Source organism: Hibiscus syriacus, unplaced genomic scaffold (assembly GCF_006381635.1).
Source record: "Hibiscus syriacus cultivar Baekdansim isolate YM2019G1 unplaced genomic scaffold, ASM638163v2 tig00110478_pilon, whole genome shotgun sequence".
In the NCBI taxonomy this organism is placed as follows: Eukaryota; Viridiplantae; Streptophyta; class Magnoliopsida; order Malvales; family Malvaceae; genus Hibiscus; species Hibiscus syriacus.
In genome coordinates, this window is record NW_024062755.1 from 1,094,160 (window position 1) to 1,114,194 (window position 20,035).

Here is a 20,035-nt window from a genome sequence, read left to right on the forward strand (position 1 = left end):
CTACTATCTTACCTCCCCCTTACCCCATGCATATGGGAAAAAAAGGGACATCCATTTATTGAACATAAAATTAAATATATTGTATTAACCAATTTTATCCAGGTATAACTTTCAAGCCCATTTTTATTTCAGACTCAAATATTAAATATTAATATATATCAATAAATAATTTAAATTCCATTAAAGTACAATTACAAATTAAACCCCAAAATTTATATGCCCTTAAACTCATTAAGCAATCCACATTTAACCAAGCCCAACAGCAGAACAACCCAAATCAATTTAGCAATCCAGGGCCCAAACCTTAAGCAAGGTCACCAAGAAACCCTAGGGATTTCTAACTTTATTCAATAAATATAGGGTAACAAAAACATGCACTGACATAGAAATAAAAACTAATGGAAATTAAGTATGATTATTGATTAACAAGGGTGACGACAAATGCAAGTGTCGTCGGAAGTATTGATGGTGAAGCAAAAGCCATGAGCATCTTGTCCAAACTTGGCCCTGCATCCATTGAAGCATTCGTTTATTTCGCACCCTCCGCCATGCCCCAACACATCACAGCTTCCTATTGCATCTGCCATCTTTGACTCATTCCCTATACAAAAATAAAAAAAATATATACACAAAAAAATAAATCTATAAGAAATGAATACAATAAATAAATCCATAATTCACAGCAGCGAAAATTAAACATAAAAATCTAATTATATTATAAATCAAAACATAAAATGTTAAAAAGATAATCAATACATGAACTCATTAAACGATTTTAGTAATTAAAGGGAGTGTTATTCTCCCTATAGGTTTTGAGTTCGAGCAGCTGAGTCTACAGTGCATGTATGCGTTATCAATATCTAAGAAATCTGAATAAATATTACTTTGTAATTATCGCATACTATTAAAAAAGAAGAAGAAGATAATCAATGCATAGTAGTTGTTAAAAGAGAAAATCACCTGCAGCAATGAAGAGAACAATGAGAATAACGGCAGAAAATGGAAGAGTTTCCATGTTGCTTTCTTCAAGTGGCTTAAAAGAGAGTAATGAGTGAGGTGATGAATGTTTTGCTCGAGTAGGATTATTTATAGGTAATATTTTGGAAATTAAAAAATAATTTCTTTGTAAGTTCTAATATATTTCCTAAATTAAATGTTTGTGAAGTTGCTTCGCAAGGAATGGAAATTGAGGATAGAATTTCCCCGTGACTTTGTCAGGTCAACGCCAAATATGCTCAAATCAATGTTCAGGCCATTTTCTATTTCACTGTTATCCTTCTTTTGTTCACACTTCAGGTCATTTATTTGTTGATTAAAGTAGTGTTTTTTGTTGACTGCTTTGGGTCCATCATTTTCCAATGGTCGGAATTATCCATGGAATGTAACGGGTCGGGTTTGGTAAGAATTTTAATCGATTGAAATTTGATGTAAGAATTATATCTCTTATTTGATATTTGATACTAGAGTTTAATGTTTGGAAGTAAGTCCTAAATTGCGTTTAGATGCAAACCTTCTTGTACTCTTTTTCTTTTTCAACATAGTGGATTTTTTCTCTTTTTTTCATAGTTCCCCAAAATAGTTTTTTACATTAAATTTTAATATTCTTTATTTTGTTATTTTTTTATATTCGTTGTTATCATTGTTATCTAAGTTTTAAATTTTTCAACATGAGATTTGTAGGGGTTGATTTTATAAGTTAATAACAGAGGACTAAATTAGATTGGCTGGGCAATAGAAAAAATAAAAATAAAATAATAGAAGGTGTTGAAATTATTAAACAAAGACAATTTGATTCACCTAACTAACTGTCAAAATTGAAAAAAAAACGAGGTAAGAAGATTGAATCTGTACATATCATAGTTTGTAACTATCTTTTCAAATTAGAAAGATCATTGTTTCTAAATGAAATGCTCACCTAGATCTTTCGCTTCTTTTCTCATAGATTTTGAACCCATTTGTTTCCCAACTCATTCAGCACCGTAAATCCAATACATATCCCAGCGACCAAACCACTACCGAAACAATTTGCCAGGTAGACATTGCATTTAACCATGAATCTTCTTCTTCTTCTTCTTCCCCTGGAGGTGGTGACATTAGAGGACCAACTTCATTGCATTTCCTTGACAATGGTGGCCCACATAATTTTGGATTCCCAATGTAAGAATAATTTGAAAATGTAATGAATTGGTTGATTTGTGGTATGCTCCCTTCAATTGGTTGTAAGACAAGTTCAATGCTGCCAGGAAAGTTAGACCTGTAAGCTGTGGAGGAATCTTCCCTGAGAGCTTGTTGAGTGAGAGATCCGAAGACTCGAGGTCTTTAGGTTTTCAAGTGTTGATGGGATTTCGCCTGAGAAGCTATTATGGGACAAGTTTAGCACTTTGAGTGATCTGAGAATTTGAATTTCTTCTGGTATTCTCCCATGGAAACTATTGTTGGAAATGTCAAGACAAGTAAGAGTGGTCAAGACTTTCTCATAGAACAGTTCAATTCCTTTGTTCACAATTGTAACAGAGTCTCAACACAATTCTTGAGTTGAACAAACAAGGGAAGTTTCAAGGAACTAAAGTTATTGCCCTCGATAGAAAGCCATTCAAGCCTGGGAAGTTGAAGGATTGAATTTGGGATTGGTCCTGTTAAATAATTGTTGCCTAAATATAATCCCTCAATCAATGAAGATGATGCATTGAGGAACTCCTCAAATTTTCCAACCAATTGATTTTCTCCTACAGACAAGACCCGCAATGATGGAAGAGTAAACAAAGAAGAATTTATTAATCCAGAAAGTTTGTTCATATGCAAGTTTTGGAACTCCAATTGACGATGGAATGGATCCAGAAAAATTGGATTCGCCAAGAATTCATTCGGTCAAGAACTTAAGGTTACCGATTGATTCAGGCAGTCTTCCACTGAAATTTGTGAAAGAAAGCGTCAGACTCCGTAAAACATTGTTTGATGAAAATTCTGGCAATTGACCCATAAGTTGCTTATTAAATGAAAGGTCGATTCTTTGAATTTTTGGCAACAAGAAAATTTCAGTTGGAAAATGTCCACTCAAATTGCAATTCACTAAACTGAGAGAAATCAAACGAGACGAAATTTCCAAGAAACTAGAAGGTAAAGAAGAGATTGGGTTATCGTCAAGGACAGGTTGGAAAGAAAAGAAAGTCTTGAAAGCGAAGAACATAATGGACCTTTTAAGCCACAGTTTGACAGACTCAACACTTGCAGGTTGGAATGTACTAAGGAAGTGGTTTCACACCATTCACCGCTTTGAAACGAAATGTCCACTCCATCCAAATAAAGCTCGGTGAGATGCCTCAAATTCTTGATCAATGTTTTCAAGTTTTGTTTCTCTAGTTTCAGAGTAGATGAATCATCATAATAATAAACATCATTCCTCCGATAACAGACTTTTTGATTAGATAGATCAACGGAAACTAACCTTGTTAAGAATGAGATCTGCACGGGATTTGGCCGTGGAAACATGAGCTTGAAAGGTTGAGATGAGTTAGATTTTGGAGTTTATCAAATCCATAGGAAAGCAGAGTGGTGTTAAAGTTGTTTCCAGCAAGGTTAAGGTGTTGAAGATGACGGGAATAAAAAATGGAATGAAAGCTGCCTGAAAGGTTTTCGTAACTAAGATCAACCCCAATGACATGACCAACAGCATCACAGGTAACTCCTTCCCAGGAGCAACAATCGGTGTTGACATCCCACAGCTCAAATTTGGAAGAGAAAGCAAAATTCGGGGCATAATAAAGATCATGTTGCAGTTGCAACAGAGAAGATCTCTGGTCATCAAGGCAATGCTTTGAGAGATCATCCAAGGAAAACACAAGAGAAAGGAAGCATGAAAACAAGAAGAAGAGTGAAACTAGGAAACGAAGAGTTTTCATGTTTGGTGGCTATGGCTGTGAAGGTGAATTGTTTCAAATACAACATAGTATATATAGACAAATTCTGATTGTTATAGTTCTTCCCTCCATAATTTCTTAATCTGCAAAAGCATGTATTACTTAATCTCATTGTAATTGCTTTATGTATTGGCAAATTTTTGTTGACTTTTGAATACTAGGAAATCTTTACCATAGTTTATTCCAAGTGCATGAATTTTGTATTCATAATCTTTGCTTTAATATGTCCATGTTTCACACTTTGCTTTATGTCCTTGCATACTTTTATTGACTTTTGTCCGACCATTACCCTATGAAAATAATCTTCTATTGCAGTAGGTGTTCTCGTAGGATGAAGCCTTTTTCTGTTTTTCAATGCCATGTTACACGCTTCTTGGTGTTACACCGTTATTTGAAAGGTCGAGAAATTTGAAACTTTTTTGACTACTTAAGAACTCTGGAAATGCACTTGAGCTTGAGCAAAATCTTGCAGTCTGCTCTTCCTTTTCCACGGAATAGATAACGAAAGTCTTTAAAGATAAGGTTAACAATCGATCTTCAGTTGAGCTTGGACAGTTTCAAGTATCTCTTAACTGTCATGATTGAAAAAGAACGAGGTAAGAAAATTAAAAGTGTGTTTATCATAGTTTGTAACAACTATCTCCGATTAGAAAAACTTCAGTTTCAAAAGGAAATGCTTACGGCTGATTTTCAAATATGAATTTTCGTTTGCTTCTGTTCCCATACTTTTGGAACTTGTAAACCCATTTGTTTCCCAACTCATTCAGCACTGTAAATCCAATACATATCCCAGCGACCAAACCACTACCGTAGCTTGTCAAAGCAATTTGCCAAGTAGACATTGCATCTAACCATGAATCTTCTTCTTCTTCCCTTGGAGGAGGTGACATGGGAAGACCAACTTCATTGCATTTCCTTGACAATGGCGGCCCGCATAATTTTGGATTCCCAATAAAAGAATTATTTGAAAATGTATTGAACTGGTTGCTTTGTGGTATGCTCCCTTCAAGTTGGTTGTAAGACAAGTTCAATGCTGCCAGGAAAGTTAGACCTGTAAGCTGTGGAGGAATCTTACCTGACAGGTTGTTCATTGAGAGATCCAAAGACTCAAGGTCTTTTAGGTTGTCCAGTGCTGATGGGATTTCTCCAGAGAAACTATTATGGGACAAGTTTAGCACTTTGAGTGACCTGAGAATTTGTATTTGTTCGGATATTCTGCCATGGAAACAATTGTTGGAAATGTCCAGACAAGTAAAAATGGTCAAAACTTTCTGGTAAAATATTTCAATCCCTTTGTTGACAATAGTCACAGAATCTTCATAATACTCCCCTCCGTTGTAATCCCCTCCAATGTACTCCAACTCAGCTTTGTTGCCATTACTCATCTGCATCATTGCCTTCAAACATTGCAAAAATTCAATGGAAAAGTCACCAGAAAAATTGTTGGAAGCAATGTCCAGTATGTGCAGGTTTTGAAAGTCATGTCCGGTTTCAGAGTCTTCAATTGTACCATAAAATCTGTTTTCTCTGAGAATGAGAACCTTCAAGGAAGGCAACTTCATCAACCAGATCGGGAATGTATCATGAACCATATTGTTTCTGAGGTCCATAACTTCAAGTTTTGAGCAAGTGGCTAATGATCTTGGCAGCTTCCCTTCAAATTTATTCCCGCCGATTTTGAGAGACCTTAGCTGACTGGCTGGAAAGAAATCAACGGGTAGTTCACCAGAAAACTCGTTAGAAGCAATGTCCAGCACATCCAAAGTCGGGAAAACAATTTTATTTTTGAAATGTTTAATTTGACCATAAAATCTGTTTTCCCGCAATACTAGAACAGTCAACATAGGCAATTTCTTCAACCAAAAAGGGAATGTATCACGCAGCATGTTGTTTCCCACATCCAAGACTCCAAGCTGAGTGCATTCCGCCAATGATCTTGGCAACTTCCCTTCCAGTCTATTATCGCTAACTTTGAGTAACCCTAAATCGGGTGATTTTGCAAAATCTGGTAAGGTTCCACTAAAGTTATTTTCATGAAGATCCAAATATCGGAGGGCCCTCATATTGCCCAAGCAATTTGGAATGGGGCCACTCAAATTGTTATGAGATGCATCGAAAGTGGATAGTTGACTCATATCACAAATAGGTCGAAGCAAAGTGGCCTGCGAAGAAGTAAAACTCTGGTTGGGTAAAAGTTGGTCCAAAGATGAGAGATGGTTATTAGCAAGATTCAGGTCAAACAAACTTTTCTTCCACACCCAGTTTGGTATTGCACCACTTATTCGGTTATTTGAAAGGTCGAGTACTTGTAATTTTTCTTGACTCCTTAAGAACTCTGGAAATGCACTTATGTTGTATGATCCCATATATAATTCCCTCAGCATTGGAAAAGAGAAGTTTGCATCACTTAAGGGAAGTTGTTTTGAAAAAATCAATGGGATTGAAAGAAAGCTGTAACAATTGAAGAGTGCTCTTCCACAACCAATTAGGCACAACACCATGTATGTGGTTGTTAGAAAGATCTAGCTCAACCATCTTGTGTTTTGATGAATCCTGGAACTTCAGTGAGGTTGCATGAGCTTACCCATAGGCTCTCTAATTGGGGAAAATTAATACCGATGTTGTTGCTTTCAACTAACAAGCTTATATCGGATAGGTCGAGATCCCTTAAATTCTTCAATTGGACAAACGAGGAAAGCTTCATGGAACTAAAGCTATTGCCTCCAAGAAAAAGCCATTCAAGCCTTGGAAGTTGAAGGATAGATTTCGGGATTGGTCCTGTTAAATAATTTTTGCCAAAATTTAATTCCTCAATCAATGAAGATGATGCATTGGGCAAGTCATGAATTTTTCCATCTAATTAATTTTCTTCGAGAGAGAGAACCTGTAATGATGGAAGGGTAAATAAAGAAGAACTTATTGATCCAGAAAGCCTGTTCCCACCCAAATGGAGATATGCAAGATTTGGAACTCCAAATCTATGAAATGGAGGGATTAAACCACTGAGATTGTTACCTGATAGATCCAGGTTCACCAGTTGACTAAGATTTGCAATTGATGATGGAATGGGTCCCGAAAAATTACAATGACTAAGAGTTAAATCTGTCAACAACTTAAGGTTACCTATTGATTCAGGTACTTTCCCACCGAAATATGTTTCAGAAAGAGACAAATTCCGTAAAGCACTGTTTGATGGAAATTCTGGCAACTCACCCATAAGATCGTAATTGGCTGAAAGGTCAATGCTTTGGATTTTTGGCAATAGTAGAATTTCTGTTGGAAAATACCCACTCAAACCGCAATTCGCTAAACTAAGAGAAACCAGGCGAGAGGATATTTCCAAGAAATTGGGAGGTAAAGAAGAGATTGGGTTCCCACCAAGGAAAAGTTTGGAAAGAAAAGCAAGTTCGGAGAGTGAAGAACATAATGGACCCTTTAAACCACAGTTTGACATGCTCAACACTTGAAGCTTGGAAAGTACTAAAGATGTTGTTTTGCACCATTTAATACTATGAAATGAAATGTCCACTCCATCCAAATTAAGCTCTGTTAGATTCCTCAAATTCTTGATTAATGTTTTGAAATCTGGATTTTCTAATTTAAGAGGTCGTTGAAGTTCATAAGGCAATGGATCATAGTCGTAGATGCCATTGTGTGGGTCGAGAAAGTGATAATATCTCCGATAGCAATCATCTTGATTAGAGAGATCAAGAGAAACTAACCTTGTTAAGAATGAGATCTTCACTGGAATTTGGCCATGGAAACATGAGCTTGAAAGGTTGAGATGAGTTAGATTTGGGAGTTTATCAAACCCATAGGAAAGCAGAGTGGTGTTAAAGTTGTTTCCAGCAAGGTTAAGGTGTTGAAGATGATGGAGATCGAAAATGGAGTCAAAGCTTCCTGAAATGTTCTTGTAACTAAGATCAAGCCCAATGACATGACCAAAAGCATCACAGGTAACTCCCTCCCACAAACAACAGTCAGTGTTGACATCCCAAAGCTCAAATTTGGAAGAGAGAGTAAAATTTGGGGAATAGTAAAGATCACGCTGCAGTTGTAACAGAGAAGATCTCTGGTCATCAAGGCATTGCACTAGGAGATCATCCAAGGAAAACACAAGAGAAAGGAAGCATGAAAACAGAAAGAAGAGTGAAACTAGGAAAGGAAGAGTCTTCATGTCTGGTGGCTATGGCTGTGAAGGAAGATTGATTCAAATACAACATATTTATGCCATAGTCTTTGGCATTGCATGGAAATGTCAAAGTCTTCTTTCCCAATCTTTACTGCATGAGAATAATTCCTATGTTTAAGCCAAGTCATTAAAAATATAGCAATTCTTTTAGCTGTCTGTGTCTGTGATAGATTGGACACAAGGAGTGGAAATTTTGATGATATTACAATTTTCAGACCAACACGGCAATAACCCCAAGATAGTGTTCCAGACAAAGGGACAGGGTTATAACTTGTCATTTCTTTAATATATTATTTGGTCAATCTACCAACATATAATTCAAAGAAAAGTTTATGATCTGTATAGACAATAGGTGTAGCTGCTGGTGACAGCTATTCGAAATAGGTGCAAATAAAAAATATTTTGATTACACAATTGGATGTAATTTGAAAATGAATCAAGCTAGAATATGTAACAGAAAGTACCATTCCCCCCCCCCATCAAATACAAGAAAGAAAGCACAAAATCATCTATTTGATGACAAAACTTCTTGATGATGACCAGCTTAATTATATATTTTTGCTTAACTTTTCTGGAATTTACCCAGAAAATTCTTTAATCTCTTCGTTCCCAAAGTTTTTATTAGCATTTTTTTTGTTTTTAAATTGAGTTAATTTATTGAAATTTTAAAATATTTTAATTGAATCCTTAAAATATTAATATTGTATCAATTAGGCCCTTTAGTTAGCAAAACCACTAATGTGGGCATTAAATGCCAACTCAAATCAATCATGAAATGTATTTAAAATATGTCAAAGCTGACCTAAAGTTGAGCGAAATATGGATCTTAACTAACTATATTAATAAAATAAAAAAATCTTATTAGGGTTGTTAATTTTGTGGGGAATTTTATTAATCAAATTTTTTATTATTAAGTTTTAAATTTTGTTGTAGATGGCCAACAATAATAATAATTTCATGTTAAAAAGTTCTTTTTAACAGAGGAATGCTTTGTAGATAAGAGTGTGCATGTGTTGCTTATATATCTATTAATGACCAAATTTTATCCTATTGCATAGGAATTAAGTTATGGAAAGGATTTACACGAATCAGACAGGAACGAGTATATGTAATGTAACAGCATCATCACGAACAGCCAAGGGCCCTTTGTCACCTCTTTCATTTCTCCATCCAAAGAGCCTTTTGGTGATGCGAACAGAGTGAGCCACCACCTGCAGCTACAAAATTTGTATCATACTTTCGGTGCTTTTCTATTTCAAATGCCACCAACTTACACGGAACGATTTGAAGCTTTAGGGGGACAAAGGCCATTTACCTCTGTCAAGATTTGTGGTCATATACCTAACCATAAAACTCGACAAATATGCCAACGTCATGCCTTCTTAACATCTTTGTCAAAATCAAATCCAGACGGGTTGCTCTTACACCATCTCGCAATTTCATGAACAACACCAGGCAATAACATGCTTAGGGGCTGCATAATCTGCAAATAAAAGCATTGGATAAGCTTTTCAACTACATAGAGATTCATGAAAATAAGGAAAAAGGGGTTGAGAATACCTGGCCTACCATTGCTGCCTCTGCTTCAGTTCCACCAATTCCTAATGCATTTATCATTGATGTATGAACCACACCATAAAGAAATAGTATTCTGTCATTGTTAAAGACGACAAGTCTGAGGTATATGTATATGTAAGTTTCTTTCAAATGTATTGAGAGACAGACTAGGTGCCAAAGTTTCTTTCATTTGAACAAACTACCCTGAACTTGTATGCATGTACATGCATATGTATATGTATATAATTCCAGAACTAGTAGGAATAACTAGCATGTTTCCGACAGCGGACAAATCCGCCATTTATTGAAATAGTTATCAGATCTTGTCACATTAAGTTGTACTGAATGATCAACAACAAAATCCATAGGGACCTAGATGCTAAAATGAATGAACAGGTACATACTCTGGCAAATCCATAGGGCTCATATTTGTTAGAAAATTTTACCATTTTCTTCAAGTTGCCAATCTCTGCTTCAGCTTGGCCTGTTTTAAGTACCTCCTAAATTTTCATTCCATGTCCTGCTCCAAGTACATCCTGCAAGAATAAAAGAATATACATATGTATAGTAGTTTACAACTACTATCTTTTCAAATTAGAAGAACTCTAGTTTCTTAAGAAAATGCTTACCTGATGATTCTGAAACACTAATTCTGATGAGTCACCTTGATCTTCTTCTATTTTGTTTCCCATGGGTTTTGAACTTGAAAACCCATTTCTTTCCCAACTCATTCAGCAGTGTATATCCAATGCATATCCCAGAGACCAAACCACTACCGTAGCCTACCAAAGCAATTTGACAAGTAGACATTGCATCTAACCATGAATCTTCTTTGTGTTCCCCTGGAGGAGCTGGCATTGGAAGATCAACTTCATTGCATTTCCTTGACAATGGTAGCCCGAAAAATTTGGGGTTCCCAAGATAAGAGTCATTTGAAAATTTATTGAATTGGTTGCTTTGTGGTATGTTCCCTTCAAGACAAGTCCAGTGTCTCCAGGAAAGTTAGACTTGTACGTTGTGGAGGAATCTTCCCTGAGAGTTTGTTCACTGAGAGATCCAAAGACTCGAGGTCTTTTAGGTTATCAAGTGCTGAAGGGATTTTACCAGAGAAGCTATTATGGGAAAAGTTTAGCACTTTGAATGAACTGAGAATCTGTATTTCTTTTCAGGTATTCTCCCATGGAAATTGTTGTTGGAAAGATCAAGACAAGTAAGAATAGTCAAGACTCTCTCGTAAAGCATTTCAATCCCTTTGTTGAAAATTGTAACAGAGTCTAGATAGTAACCCTCTCAGATGTACTTCAGCTTTGCTTTGTCTTCATTAGTCATCTGCATCATCCCTTCAAACTTTGCAAAAATTGAACGGACAATTCACCTGAAAATTTGTTGGAAGAAATGTCCAAATACGCAGCTTTGGAAAACTACTTTCTGTATTGAATTCTGTAATTGTACCAGAAAACATGTTTGCTCGTAGAATGAGAACCTTCAAGGACGGCAACTTCACCAATCAGACCGGAAATGTATCATGAACCATATTGTTTCCGATGTCCAAAACCTCGAGTTTTGAGCAATTGGCTAATGATCTTGGCAGCTTCCCTTCCAACTTATTTCCACTGATCTTGAGCGATCTCAATTGAGTGGCATGAAAGAAATCAATGGATAGTTCACCGGAAAACTCGTTAGAAGCAACGTCCAAGACATCCGAAGTTGGGAAAAGAATTGTATTTCTGAAATGTTTAATTTCACCATAAAATCTATTTTTTCTCATTGTTAAAACTTCAATGCAGACAATTTCTCCGATCAAACAGGGAATGTTCCGCGTAACATTTTGTTTTCCACATCCAGGTACTCCAAATGATGTAACTTTCCAAAGTCTTTCGGAATGGAGCTTGTCAAATTATTGTTGAAAGATCGATTTGAATCAAATTAGACGCGCCGACGGTTTCGGGAATCTTACCAGACAACATGTTCTGGAAGAGAGAAACATAAGTTAAATTCTTCAAGGATAACAGCCTGCTGGGAATGGAGCCTGTCAAATTGTTGAAACTTTGTTGAAACTTTTAGGGATTTCACCGATCAAATTGGTTTTCGTCATCCATAAGTACCGCAACTTGCTTATCTGACCAAGTTCTTGAGGTGTTTTCATGGGAAAAAACTCGTTATAAGCCACTGCCAGAACCTCAAGATTGGATAGGTTACCAATTTCCTTAGGAAATGCCCCATTGAACAGGTTTCCGACTTCAACATCGGTAATCTTCCAATACTTGGTGGAATATTACCAGAAAAGTTGTTGGCACTAATATCCAAGTAAACCAGAGTCGACAATTGGTCAATTTCGTCGGGGATCGGACCGACAAAATAGTTCTGGGAAATGTATAAGATTTGAAGTGTTGAACAATTGTATAGTATTGGGAACTCTCCAGGAATAGAATTGTAGAAAAGGTCAAGGTAAGTGAGGTTTTTAAGGTCATATATAGTTGGAGGAACACTCACCGTGATGTTTTTTCCGAAAGATAAACTTCGGTAACGGAATTGTCAGTGCAGTTGATCTCCGGCCATCTGCACGGCGAAACGTTGAGTTCCAGTGTGAAATGGAGGGCGGATTGCCGAGCTGTTATTTGAGTGGGAAGAAGAACATTTCGTTCGGCATTGATATATTGTGAAATAACTTTGAAGGGTAAGGAGATGACGAAAAATGATGAGCATAGTTGAGACATTTTTCCTGCATGAAAAATGATGTTCAAACAATTAATTTGATTAATAACATAATATGAGAAATCATTTTATTATAGTCATCACTATTATATTTATTTATTAATTAAATCAAATCAAATATTTTTGTTCGACCCCGTCATTAATAGTGCAATAAAATAATATTTAACCACTTTGTTTCACGGTCCAAGTCTTTTGCATAAATGCAAAAGCCCAAGTCTTTTTGTCCGACCCCATCATTAACGGTGCAAGAAAACAATATTTAACCACTTTGTTTTTAGTCAAGTCACTGAAAATGACAGAAATATGTTGACTGATATAATGGTAATGGAAACAACTATAAAAATATAGGTTTGAATGTATTTAGTATCTTTTAATTCAAAAAAATAAAAGTAAAGAGTTCTATATAGTATAGATATTGTGTAATATAATTGATTAAAGCAAATAATAAACTAGATTAATGATTATTAATGTTAGGATTTGTTTTTTTATCATTAAAATTTAAAAAGTTACATTGTAATTAATAATGTATCGATTCATAATAAAATTTGCGAGGTTGATTTAGCACCCTTTATTATCATTGACCAATCATTTGGCACGAATGTAATATTATGATATCGATTTGTAATCTAATTCGTTTATAATACATATAATTATACACCATCAGTACATGATTTCATATCATTTTTCTCTATATATTAGTTAAGTTCTTTCACATATTTTATTAAGAGAGAAATAAATAGTTTAAGAGATCTCAACACAACTCATGCTCTTAAATTTAACTGTCATTATATAAAATATTTATAACATCGTATCAGATGAAGTGTAGAACTGAATTTTCTTATATTATTTAACTAGAAAATGGGAGTTATTTCCTTAATAATACTTAACCTTTTATTTCCCTAGTTGTAAAAGCAAATTACAGGATGTAAGACAGGTCCAAAAATAATTTATAATTTGATAAAATTAGAATTTTAAGAAGAAATACTTCATGTATATATGCCGTTAAGTGTTGTAAGGGATGATTTAATTAGAAATCACAATTGTGAGGAGAAATTGTTTTTAATGTTAATTATATATTCATTTCAATTGTGTTCACCGTCCAAAACACAAAACAAGTAGCAAAACGGAGGAGTAAAAAAGGGCCAGCCAAAATGTCGAAGCCGGGAAGGGAAGTGCGGTGGAGAACAAGAGCAGCATGTCCCCGAGTTCACCCGTGACGACTCCGGTGAACTGCACGGAAAAAACTGGGGCCAAGAACTTCTACATCGTTTCAGTCATAGGGATCAAATGGTGTGTCAATAGGCGCCCATCAGCTTCCATTGGCGACATGGTCATGGCTGTAGTAAAAAAAAGGAAAAGCTCAATTTGTGGAAGGTGTGGCCGGCCATCATCGTCCAACAAAGCAAACCTTCGTATAGAAAGGACGACGACATCCACACATATTTTGAATATAATGTTGGTGTCATCATCAAAGGCAGGGGAAGAACGAAAGGATCTCCTATCACTGGTCCTGTTGGGAAGGAGTGTAATTTTAAAACACCATCGCAACGTAATGTAACAATACGTCAAAACGAATCTATTCAAAAAACCTAATTAATTTTTTAATAAAAATTCTTGAGTTATGATTCAATGTTTTAATTAGAGATATTCGTGTGTCGAACTAGGCCAACTCAATGTTTGATTTATGACATACTAGTACTAGTTATAAACAAAACGCAGCAATGATCTGAATGCCTCTATTAATCAAATTGAAAGCATGGCAAAACTCAAATACTCATCAAATTGGACGATGAACTGGCTTTCTTCGTCTCTGTTCCATAATCACTTTTGTCGAACAATCCATCCCTTGTTAGCAAAGCTTCAGACTGTACTCAGCCCTCGGTTCTCTGAAGATAAGGTGACGGAAAGTTAAAGAGCGACGGACACTGCCATCATCATTTTCATAAACATCTTCGATAACTATGGGAGCGGTTAAAAGAAGATGATCCCTGTATAAAATAAATCTTATAGGAAATGGTTTGGATGATCACGGGTCGGATTGGATCGGATTTTAGATCAATCCGACATTATTTAAGAAAAATACCTCCTTCATCCGAAATTGTTTTGATTTGAATTTAGGAAGGTTTTATTCGATTCAAAATCTGATTAGAATTTTAAGATAAATATATAGAAGGAAAATATATTATTATTTCAAATTAAGTAGAATCAAATATTTTTTACCCTAAACTCAAATTCGACCCGATCACCTTTTATAAAATTTGACTTAGAACTAACATAAACCTAATTTTTCTGTTACAAAACCTTCAGATCAAGTCTAAACCTTCAAATTCAGATTAAATTATCATCTTTACCAAAGGTAAAAATCTACAATTAGACACGATGCTTGACATCAACTAATAGGGGTGTATATGTGTAACACCCCAATTTAGGGGCTAAATTTAAGAAAATATAAATTGATGAATTTAATTGGTATTTTTGGAAGAAATCGGGGATTAAATTATAAGATTTCAAAGTTGAAAGACCGTTTTAATCTCTCCCCCGTATGTTTTCTGGAAAAGTTTCCAGATTTTCCTCTTCATCAACCCCTCTTTGAACTCCGATCTACTCGCCGTCCGACCTTCGATCGACAAGCCGAAACCACCATCGTGTTCGTTGTCGAGCGAGGAACAAAACCCCTCAAACCTTTTGTCGTGAATCGTCGCCGTTCGTCGTTAATTTCAGTCGGAAGTATAGTCGGTAATAACTCGGTTTTAGTTGGTTTTTCATCGATTCATGACGATCGGGTCATCCATTTACGACACCTCCCGCACCATCGTGTTCGTTGCATCGTTCCGAGTTCGCCGGTGTCATTCTTGGTCTCCGTCGAAGGCGGCGCGTGAGGAGGTGAAGCGGTCAAAGTTTCCGATTCGTTGAAATCGAGCTCTCCGCCGTTCAAAAATTTGAACCGAGCTTTGTAAGTATCTTAAATCGCTCAAAATAATTTTTAAGAATTTTTCCGTGATTTTTAGGCAGCCGACTCACCGCCACTGCGCGTGGGGATGATCCAAATGACCGGTTTGACCGGTTTTGGTGCATAGTTGACCGGTTTGACCGGTCATAACCCGACCCAACCTGTTGACCCGACCCGTTGACCCGACCCGTTGACCGGCGTTGACCACTGTTGGCCAAAACTTTGATCGGCTTTGACCGGTCATTAAAAGACCTTTGACTTCGACCGAGTATACCTATCCTGACATTTTTCGACGTTCCAAATCCGATTCCGCTGTCCGTTTTTCAAAATTCGAACTCGAAGGCCTCGAAATTGCCGGTCAAACCCGTTGACTTTAATTTTGACCAAAAATTTCAAATTTCCGAAATGTTATATTTTATGCTTTCAACGTCCTGAATCCGAATCCGAAGTCCGTTTCACCAAATTCGAACCCGGTAAGCCGTCTTTCACTGATTTATCACTCGATTCGATCCGTTTATCGCAATTAAGCTCCGTTTCTGATAATTTATGTTGATATGTATCTGAGGAATTATTGGAAGTTGAATTGAAGATCAAAGGCGTTCGAATGGAATTTTTATGGTCAATCAGTATTGTACGGAAATCGAGGTAATACTTTACTACCTCTTTATGCTTTATAGAACATGTTGGTATTGGTAAATGCATGAATGGAAATGTTTGGTCTCATATGTGTAATTAATGAAGATCTATACTAGATACGAATACGGTAGAAAGTAGATAACTGAATATGGCTCAGATGACTATTATAAGAAATTAGAGGACAGTTGGAATTAAATTACAAGTTCTGGAATTAAGTGATAAAAGAATCAACCATGGATTGTATATTATAATTTATCTCATTAAAGGTACTTAGATGATAAATTATGAGAATATTTCGATTAGGTAAAATTACTAAATTACCCTTATGTTGGAAAATGACAAGAATTATCTCTGGAAGTGGATTAATAAATCTGAAAAGAATTATTGATCTGCTAAAACTATTGATGTGCATAAGAAATGTTAGTTTTACTTGGAAATTATGGATAACCGGTTTTTAACCCCAAGAAGGTTTATGTTAGATACTAGAAGTCTTTTAAGGAATCATTTCAAGATCAAAGAATGTTCGAGGAAGCAATTAATCATAGGATCTCTATATTATATTATTTTCGTTAAGAGCTAATATCGAAATTATCAGGTTAAGAAATTACAAAAATGCCCTTGAGAGATAAAATAGTCTGAATTGACCTTGAATGAGAAAGTACTTTGAGGATTTGTACTTAACTCGATTAAGTAAGAATTTAATTTTTAAGATCCTGTCTTTGTACATAAAATTCATGATATTCCGTTTGTAAAATCTGAGAAGACACTTGACCCGAAAATATCCGAATAATGAGTAAATAGTTGAAGAATAATTTATCGGGGGTATTCTGCTGTCAGAATTGTTCGAAAGGACTAAAGTAAATGATAAGATTGAATTAAATAATAAGACCGGATGGAAGGAAAAGATTGAAATACCGTAGATCTGTAAAATGACCAAAATACCCCTGTAATGGAAATGACCCAAGAATATCGTCAAGCTCATAAATGATTGGATATCCTCGAGCTCTGAAATGAATGGAATAAAACTGAATACCAAAATTTACAAAATAACCTTATGGTCTATACTAAGTAAATGTCTTGAATTAATTAAGGAATCCAAGTAAGCATAGGTATTGGACTACCTTTAAATGTAATGGAAAACAATTTAAGTGAGTAGATCAACCCTAAAGCTATGTCAATTCCTGAATTGCATAGATATTACTGGAACATGTGTTCGTCTTCTCAAGTTTGGCTCGATGATAAATTTTGGAAGTATTCAGCTCAGCTCAGATCGTATTCAGTACTAAGAATTGGACGTTTGTTCGACAAATCAACCACGAAGACCAAATTGAATGGAATGGAAGTACAACATGTATATGAAATTCAGGAACGTTTGAATTACTCTGGAAAATCCTGAAGTAACTAGAATGGAGATGACTGCTAAATAAAATAGGTAACCTCAATGACTGAGGATTTAGTAAGTGATTTGGATAAGTCTGGAAACTCTGATGAGTTTACGTAGTGTACAATTACAATGGGTTATGAACAAATTAATCAAGTACGTAAGCATTTCATGATATTGTGGAAGTGTGGAAATGAAATAAAGACATTGGAAGATTTATTCAACGATGATTCCGAAAATGGTCTATGGACAAGAATTGTGGTATTAAAGAGTAAATACCCTGGAAGAACAATGAATTGACCAATTGACAGGTATTAATTCTGGGAACTATTCATCTAAGAGTTGTCTGATAATCCGATCAATCGACATAGAATACAAATATCCTGAAGCTTCATTTCTTCCTTATCAGCTCAAGTCACATTCTGAATAACTGATGATTCTGTCAGTCATTGAACTCTTCCAATAGTGATTCTGAATTCCGATATTCTATCGGTATACTGAAGATCCATATTTCTCTACTTGTTAAGATTATCCAATATCTTTGAATACTATCTGTAAATTCTGGTGTGTTCCCTACTCACATGAATATTTTATCTGATTTTCGATTTGAATTCTGATATGATACTTGACATGGATTCTGATATGATATCTGACATAGATTCTGATCTTATACTTGACTTGGATTCTGATCTGATACTTGACCTGGAGTTTGATATGATACTTGACCTGATTTATGTTTTGATTTTTGATATATCCGTTTACGGACGAACATATTTACTTGGGGGGTAATGTTGGAGGAAGTATACCTGGAGACTCCTCGGCTGTGTACTCAGGGCCTTATTTACCGGTTCCTCGGCTGTGTGCTCAGGGCCTACTAGACTTGATGGTGGGTGTATGGTTCTGGGGAACCTACACAATTTGGACTTATTGGATGGGGGTATATATATATATATTTATATGTTTTAAAAGATCAATATATTTTTACTGGTTTTATGGGAACACACTAGATAACCTATTCTGATCTCCTGAACTCAGTCATCCGAAATATTTCTCTGAACTGAAAGCTCATTGTCCGTTACCACCTGAAATATCAGTAGGATCTCTGCTCAGCATAAAAATCTGTAAATGTTCGGAAATAATAAGGAAATATATATTTATCTCTATCTGCACGTTCATCAGCATCATCTGGTAGTTCTGTATTACTGAGCTTTCCAAAGCTCACTCTATTACTTACCTTTTTCAGGTTAAAAGAATTGTACCAGTGCATCTATCGACTTCAGTAAGGGAGTTCTTCCGGCGTTGTTGTAGAGTATGGTACATGTGATTAGGGGGCATGTAATTGTATTTTGATTTATATACGAGTCTGGAAATTTGTTTTATTTTTAAATAGTGACAACTTATTTTATAAGTTACACGTTTCAATAAAAGTTTTAAATTTTCCGCTATTTTTACAGTGGGTCGCTCCGGTGGCCAAATCTGACACCTCGGATCGGATCTGGTTACCCTTATCGTTCTGTGGGGGTTACAATATGATTGGACTCCGTTTTATTTTTTTTATTTTTTAATTGTTTGATGATTTTTTATTCGATTAACCTCAATTTTTTATTTTTGTTTATTAATTTTGAGGGTTGATATTTTATATTTTATTTCTATAAAATAATTTTATTTTATGGATTTCAAATATTATTTGATAGAGTTTAATTTTTTTAAAAAATTAATCTTTTTAACTAGTTAAAAATAATTATTAATATATAATATTTTAAGTTATTTTATTGGTTTTAAAATATAAAAGACTTATTTTTATATTATAAAATAATTAAAACTAATTATAAATTAAATAAATTCACATTGAATCTGAAATATATGTAATTTTTAAATTTATGGTCTATAAATTGTCTAAACACTTCAATTTAGATCGATTTTCGATTAATTGATTTTTTTTGCACAACTCTATTAATTACTAAAGTTAGACATGAGACTCAAAATATTTCAAATAAAATTTGAATGATTAAATAGTACTTATCAATTTAACTAACTTATTTTTTACTTGATTCAACTTAACTTGATTGAATACTTACCCTTACTAATAATAAAAAACTTATGGCTTGTATCTTAAATAAAAGTATATCTTTTTTTATTTAAATATTTTTTAATCAAAATAAGTATATAAATTATTCAATCTTGTTCATCTAAGTTCTAAAAAATTGACATGTGACATTATTTTAGGTACCTATTTTGACAAAGTACTTTAAATATCTATTTTGATAAAATAATAATAATTTTAAGTGCTTATTTTGAGAAAATGGTATTTTAAATACTTATTTGTTATAATAACCAAAACTTATTAATAATAAAAGTAAAAATATTTTCAACAAAAAAGAAAATAAAAGTAAAAAATACATAATAATAACTCATAATCCAAACTTAGCATTATTAACATAAAAAGGGTGATTAGTTAGACGATGAATCTAAAGAAAATGCCAACCCAGGCAAGAAACTCATCAATCAAATCGAAATCATGACGGACCGTACGATCTCCACTTCCCAAAGTAAAGAATCTCAACCGTCCATCAATAACGTCCACAAATCGTCTTCCCCGTAAATATTCTTCCCATTTTCCCATCTCGAGAACCTTTTCTTTTTATTTTTTTTTAAATTTTCCTTTTTTTCAAAGTATAAAACGAAAA

General features: G+C 34.8%; 3 protein-coding genes across 3 annotated transcripts; all 3 read right to left on the minus strand.

The window, feature by feature from the left end:
* Nucleotides 1-227: 227 nt before the first annotated feature.
* On the minus strand, nucleotides 228-1,044 carry LOC120128295 (putative defensin-like protein 170). The gene is made up of 2 exons (XM_039146000.1): nucleotides 961-1,044; nucleotides 228-601 (listed from the first exon to the last, which is right to left on the minus strand). The coding sequence occupies exons 1-2, from the start codon at nucleotides 1,013-1,015 to the stop codon at nucleotides 423-425; spliced, it is 234 nt and encodes a 77-aa protein (XP_039001931.1). The 5' UTR covers nucleotides 1,016-1,044; the 3' UTR covers nucleotides 228-422.
* A 3,550-nt stretch (nucleotides 1,045-4,594) lies between these two features.
* LOC120128359 (receptor-like protein 53) lies at nucleotides 4,595-6,283 on the minus strand. The gene has a single exon (XM_039146047.1). It carries the CDS (start codon nucleotides 6,281-6,283, stop codon nucleotides 4,595-4,597), a length of 1,689 nt encoding a protein of 562 aa, XP_039001978.1.
* Nucleotides 6,284-6,617: 334 nt separating this feature from the next.
* LOC120128360 (receptor-like protein 6) lies at nucleotides 6,618-8,094 on the minus strand. Its single transcript, XM_039146048.1, has 2 exons — nucleotides 6,802-8,094; nucleotides 6,618-6,695 (listed from the first exon to the last, which is right to left on the minus strand). Exons 1-2 carry the CDS (start codon nucleotides 8,092-8,094, stop codon nucleotides 6,618-6,620), a joined length of 1,371 nt encoding a protein of 456 aa, XP_039001979.1.
* Between the last annotated feature and the right edge of the window lie 11,941 nt (nucleotides 8,095-20,035).